This window comes from Anarrhichthys ocellatus, unplaced genomic scaffold (assembly GCF_004355925.1).
Source record: "Anarrhichthys ocellatus isolate YVR2014 unplaced genomic scaffold, GSC_Weel_1.0 scaffold115, whole genome shotgun sequence".
NCBI lineage: Eukaryota > Metazoa > Chordata > Actinopteri > Perciformes > Anarhichadidae > Anarrhichthys > Anarrhichthys ocellatus.
The window spans coordinates 350,645-357,300 of record NW_022280145.1 but is presented as its reverse complement, the minus strand read 5'-3'; the positions used below and the strand labels follow the sequence as shown (position 1 = coordinate 357,300).

The 6,656-nt window shown below is 44.4% G+C and overlaps 1 protein-coding gene across 5 annotated transcripts in view; it reads left to right on the top strand.

The window, feature by feature from the left end:
* sspo (SCO-spondin) overlaps positions 1–6,656 on the top strand; it is a 75,018-nt gene that overhangs the window by 62,656 nt on the left and 5,706 nt on the right. For 4 of the 5 annotated variants that reach the window (XM_031876768.1, XM_031876770.1, XM_031876769.1 and 1 more), the window contains 3 exons: positions 58–153; positions 5,338–5,398; positions 5,901–6,031. The exons of the other annotated variant lie outside the window; for it this stretch is intronic. In XM_031876768.1, the coding sequence (XP_031732628.1) occupies positions 58–153; positions 5,338–5,398; positions 5,901–6,031 (288 nt within the window). The remainder of the gene's footprint in view (positions 1–57; positions 154–5,337; positions 5,399–5,900; positions 6,032–6,656) is intronic. 5 annotated transcript variants of the gene reach the window in all.

Sequence of the window (6,656 nt, the reverse complement as noted above, 5' to 3'; positions counted from 1 at the left end):
GTGTGTGTGTGTGTGTGTGTGTGTGTGTGTGTGTGTGTGTGTGTGTGAGTGAGCCAGGCAGGATCAGAGTGGGAGGACGGCTGTCTGTCGTGTCGCTGTGTCAACGCGAAGAAACTGTGCCAGTTAAGATGTCCACCACTCCACTGTGATGAGGTGAGACACACACTGACACTTATCTGTCTGACTGTGTATTTGTACTTGAATTGAATTAAGTATGACTATCTTTGGCTTATCCTAAATACCAGAAAAATACCAGATACTTTATTGGATTAAGGAAGAAATCCTGTGAATGTTGCGTTAAAGATGTCAATCTTGCATCATTGTTCTCACTGGCTGAATATACCCAGAGACACTAAAGGGATAGCTTGCTCAGTAGGAACGGTATAACAAAATCTCTGAGAAATGGTTTCATATATCAGCATTTTGTACAACAGAGTAGTTATTTAGCTGGGCTTTGTTTATTCAGTTCATCTCTCTGAGATCAAGCTATCCTGAAAACACATCACATGTACTGTACTTGTATGCAATACCATAACAAGACAATTCAGTCACCCAAACACCATCTCACAGAGACATGGACTCATACAGAAGTAGCACAGGATCGCACCGCTGTTGTGCCGCATGTCGCTTTATACGGAAGTAGTAGCCCTCTACATTCTTTAAAACAGCAGCCGTATGCTGCGCTGACCATCCTGCTACGTGCATTATTCAATCATTCAATGGGAATGTCCGTTCTACTCCAACTCCATTTCTATACATGGACTAGTATGTAGGCTGTATAAAACACCCACACATATAGTTAGAAATAGTAAAAAGTAGAGCTGCACTGTGTCTGAGAGAAAGGTGTCTCTAACTGACTCTAAGTTTGTTTTGCAGTTCATGACAGTAGTAAGGTGCACAGCCCTGAAACCAGTCGACCCTACTAAAGCCAATCTATTATGGGATGTGTGATTTGTCAATTAAGAAAACTAAGGAGGTTTAATATCTAAGCACCTTATATATCATGACGGAGATATGCTGATACTTTCCAGATGTCAGTGATGACCATCCGACATTAGGGAGTACCAACTAACGGTCACTAGTGGAGGAGGAGCATATGAACTGTAACACTCTGTGTTCCCTCTCACAGCCATCTGAACAGTGCAGCTCTCAACAGAGACTTTTGATCTGTTGTTGCACCGGACGTCTTTCAAACCACAAACGCTTCTGTAGAAAATGAGGCCAGTAGAGCTCGTTTTCTTTTGCTATTAACTCCTTAATGTGAAGCATTTTCTTCTTCCAACTCTTCCGTACAGAGCGATGTCTGTGAGTTATGGACAGTTCAATTGAAGTGTGATTTACTCTTATCAGATTCAATTGGATGATGAAACTACGAGAGTATTTAATGAGAGAAAAGGTAAAGATTAAAAGGAATAATCTATTTCTCTTAATGGCCCTTAAATGAATCTTGCGACTCCTTGTGGGCGTCCTGGCATCTTATTTTATTTTTCCAGTTACAGGTAGGAGAGAGATGAAGGTTCACATACAGAGATCAGTCTCACAGACTAACTCATCAGTCCACCCCGACCCCGAGGGGGTTACAGGTCACACAGCTCTGTTGGTCACAAACATCTCAATCACCGTGAGTGAGGGGAATAAATGCTCTACTCCCTCAAGAACATGGGGGATGTTCTCTGCAAGTCGCCGGCTGAAGTAGATCAATACCTGACCGTCCGATCCTCCCACAAGCCTGCACTTACTCGTTCACCGGGCCCTTCTACTGCACCTCCCACCAAACACTCAGTCCTGGTCTCCCCGTAATGAAGTGTCATTCCAAACCGGCGAAGCTGAAACCTGTTCTGCTGAATGAATGGTACCATGCCTGATATTTAAGTTTCTACTGTATATTTTAAATTCTAATCAAGTCAGTTTATTTTGCAACAACACGGTGTAGGTAATTGGATCGGCATGCATGAGGGATTATGGGTACAAGTGCATGCTTGCCATTGCTGGTGACAGCACATCACCAAAAACACGTGACTGCCTTCATTCATCACATCATGCTCTATCATACGTGTTCTGTAGGAGTGGGTAACAGCTGTTCATCTCGCCTAAGACGCTGGTCAATTATGTATGTGCTCTGTAGAACCTAGAGGCAGATAAAGAAAACAATGAAATATGAATACATTTTGCCACCACATGAATACAGATTGAATCCAGTCCTTTGGATGTACGTACATAGAGGAGAAGGGTTGAACAATGTTCCACTAAACATCGTTTGTATCGTCTCACTGAGGCTGCTCTGCGTGGACCAACTCTTTTCTCCTAAACATCCTTGAGCAGTGCTTCTTCTCCCCTCAGCTGCAGCTCTGTGCCATATGTCACTGGTAATGAAATCATCCCTTTAACAAGGAACAGAGTCTACAGGGACACGAGCCGCTCTGTGAGGCTGCACTCAGGGACAGCAGCGCTTTGAGCTAAATGCTAACGTCGGCGCGCTAACATGCTCACAAAGATAAAGCTAACATGCTGTTTACCATGTTCATCACATTCGTTTGTAGTTTAGCCTGTTAGAAGTCTAACGTTTGCTAATTAGCACAAACTAAGTACAGCTGAGGCTGAAGAGGATGTCATTGGTTTTGCAGGAATCTGATCATGAGCCAAAGTATTGGACAAATTGGAAGAATTTGAACAGTTATTACGTCATCTTGACGACAATATGATGTAGTACAATATAGTTGTTTGTCAAGCGGTTGACTCACCAACCGGCCAAATGACATAGACTTGCGGCCAGCAAACATGAAGAGAGGACGGGTTGTAAAACGATGTTTAAGAGGAAAATAATTGCAATTATCATTGATTTCTGTGTCGTTAACATAATGACAGCTTCGGAGTGAACTTGAACATTTGTTCTAATGAACAGTGTCTCAAGTTTCAGGCTCTTTACCTCTATTTCTATCTGAAGCAGGACTAGATGAACTCACTGCATGGCTACATACTGACTGACCCTTTAAAGACCGACAGCCAAGAGACATGGAGAGAATTTTCCATTCTTATGCATTTGTTTTTCAGAAGCAACATGATGGTAGCCTTACTTCGCAGGATACCACAGACTACAGTTTGAACATATTTTGTGAAGGGAAGTGTTCTCATTTACATAGTTCCGTCTCCCTCCTCCAGGTCATATCTGTCCCCTCTATCTCTATCAGATGCAGAAGTGAATGAAACCTGTTAGTTTGGTCTAAAAACGACTCTCACAATGACTACAAAAAGGATCTTTGTTCTTCTTTCATTGATTCTCTTGTCTGAGAAAAAAGGTCAGAGAGAAACATATTTTTGGGTGAACTAACCCTTTATATAGAAAGCGACCCACTAATGGCTCCACCACTTAATCTGAAAAAGATCTTCTTCTCTCTGTTAGTGCTGACGTTGAGAAAAGTCCCAGCAGAAAAGTCAACCGTCTCGTCTTTGACACAGCAAGCTGGATGTATGTCTACAGCTCACCGGGCTGTGTGAAGGCCGGGGGGATAAAAATAACCTCCAGAAGTTTAAAGGGAGAGGTTGATAGCACAGAGAGCTCCACAAAGTCAACAGTGGACTGAGTGGTCCACCTGTGGTGTGCACTGGTCCTTACGCCGGTGCAGCGTGTCCCTGGAGGGTCGTGCGTTGTGTAACTCTCTCTCCTCCCCATGGCTGCACGAAGTTAAGTTATGCCTCAGTGAAGGCACTCCTCATACCGGCCCAATATGAAAAGGTCATTTAATGCACAGTGTTCCCTCTCCCGACAACCTGCAAATTGGTTAGTGACAGTGCACTCTGTTATTTATGACTCAGCTTACAGTTGAGCACAAAACTAAATCTCCCAACATGCCTCCACTGGGACGCCCTCTTCAAGGTAACGGATTAAATCTTCTGTTATCATATCAGGTGATGAAAGCCATCAGGCTGTTTTCCTCCTTCTTTTTCTGTGCCAGACACATTAACAGAGCTGGTGCCTCCATCTCACGGCCTGAAGACGACACTAATTTGACCACCCATTACTTTGAATGCCAAGAGCCCCTTCCTTTGAAAGGACAAGGAATCCACATTTCACACTGTTTTCCACCTCCAGACGCACATACAGTCTCTTAACTCTTGGGACTTAAAGTGGCCTTCTTGGTGACCCCCTAAGTGGGTGGGCTGCTTCCGTTCCTGAAAGGAGGCCGGCGGCAGTGCAGAGTGGAAAGGAGAAGTCCTCGGGGTGAAATGGTGTGTGTGCGTTAGAGACATTTTCTAGTTGGGTGAAGTTTCAGAGGTGAGCTGAGTCTGGTGTTGGTGTGGGTGCTGAAGCTTGCTGTCAGACTGTGTGTGTGTGTGTGTGTGTGTGTGTGTGTGTGTGTGTGTGTGTGTGTGTGTGTGTGTGCGTGCGTGAGAGAGACTATGCTAACAGCAGATATTCTCAGACAGGGACACCATGCTGATCTCTGGACTGTTCTAGATCTCTCTTCCTCAGTAGCTTCGCTCCCTCTGTCTATGTCCTTTGTGTCCTTTCAGCACTGTCTTGCTATTTTTGGTCCCTATGTATGTTGTGCGTCTTTTAGAAACAATGTATTTCCTGTCCTTACCTGTTTCTATGCTGGTTTCTCAACCCTGGTCCTCATGACCCATGATGTCTCAGGTTTCAATCAGTCCTAAGCAGTGCTCTAGGAGGTGAGACCTGGGACTGATGTCTCATAGTTACCATTGAATGTACCAAGATGAATCTTGCGCCACCTTCAGGTGTTCTGTACTTTGATTTATACTCAAACCTAATGACATCTCCCACATTGTGTTAAGTGTTAATGTTAGCATCTTCTATGCTGAGCTGAGATAGTGACCCTGCTGAACATTATATGAATATATTTTGAAACTCATGATTCTCAGACAGGGACACCAGTATGTTAGTCTGGGTGATGTACCGCTATGTGCTTTCTTTTTTTTAGATGATAACTGACACGATTAGCATGTTGTTCATTGTTTGCTCATCATTTTTAAACTTTGGGTATTATTATGCAAATTCAGTTCAATTGAGTTTTTTCTCCCCTGCCGGGTCCCAGAGGTGTGCTTTCTATTCCCCTCTATTGGAGAACGTACCGCTTTGTCTCTCGGGTCGGCTGTCGTCCTCTTGAAGAATGTGCAGTTTGTGGTCACTGTCACATGTTGAATAAAATGCGTGACGCGGGGTGTTATGTCCAATACATGAACTGTGAGTGTTGACAGGGTGTGGGAGAGTATTTTTGTGGTGTTTTTCTCCATCACTCTTTGTGTTATGCATCTGTCTCTTTTCATGAAGACTCATCAAAAGAATGTTAACGTTGCATCACGTTGTCCCTCTCTCAGGGCGAGGTCAAGGTGGAGGAGCCAGGCAGCTGCTGTCCAGTCTGTAGAAAGCAGTTTCCAGGTTGGTGCAACACACAGTGTACAGGAAAACACAAACTCCACAAGAAAATGCAGACATTTTAGTTTGAATTGCCATATGATGATCTTCATCCATTGTAATGTCAAACAAATGGAACAATTGAAACATTACTTGTTGTAAAACAAGCAAATCTCAAACAAACTCACAATGATTCAATTCCACGTCATGACCTCCAAACCACTTCATCTGATTCAAATGTCCTATAGTTCATTTTATAGGAGGCTAAGAACCAAGTGCTGCAGTGCCCAATTACTGAGAGATTACGTTACTTAACCTACATGGGGGTTTAATCTCTCCCCCAGGGGGGAAATGTCACATGCTGCGAGGGAGCACGGCAATGTCACTGTGCTCTCTGGAAGCAACTCTCTTGCTCTGTCTGTTCTGTTCTCTTTTTCCTCCGATGCAAAAATAAACATGTTTCTTTTCATAATCTCCGTTTACTCCCTTTGCCCCTGTTCCTGCCTCCTCTCCACGATCCCGTCAGGCGAGCCCGTGCCAGAGTGTCGCCGCCACGTGCAGGTCAGGAACATCACCAAGGGAGACTGTCGGCTTGACAACGTGGAGGTCAGCTCCTGCTGGGGACGCTGTCTGTCCAGGACCGATGTCATCCTGGAGGTATATGTGCGCGCGCACGCACACACACACACACACACACACACACACACACACACACACAGAGAGAGAGAAGATACTTCTGTGGACAGGAACACAGACGAGCATTGACTTCAACATGAGTGACAGCTGGTAGCACAATAACGACCGATACAGACAGCAAAGTGGACTAAAAGGGTCCAGAACTGGAACAGAAGCATCAACTGTTAGTTATAATCATTTGCAATATGCCCATCAGGGCTGCACAGCTAATTCTGATAAATCGTGTAGAACAGTATCATCCACTGAAATTAGAAATGTCTGCATTCATTTAATTAGGGATAAAAAAGGCTGCAATCTTCTCTCTCTAAAGACTCACGAACCATTAAAACATTGTTCTCAATATGCTGCCACTCTGCAGCCAAACTGTCCATCTGTTTTCAGATGTGTGTGAGCCTCACACAGCTGGTCTCACCTGCTGTGATCCCACGTCTTTATAAATATACATCAAGACACAGTCCTCAGCTTTAACCAGCGGTTACTACACAGTGAGGTACACAGTACTACACGGCGAAGCACGCGGTACTACACGGCGAAGCACGCGGTACTACACGGTGAGTTACACGGCGAAGTACGCGGTACTACACGG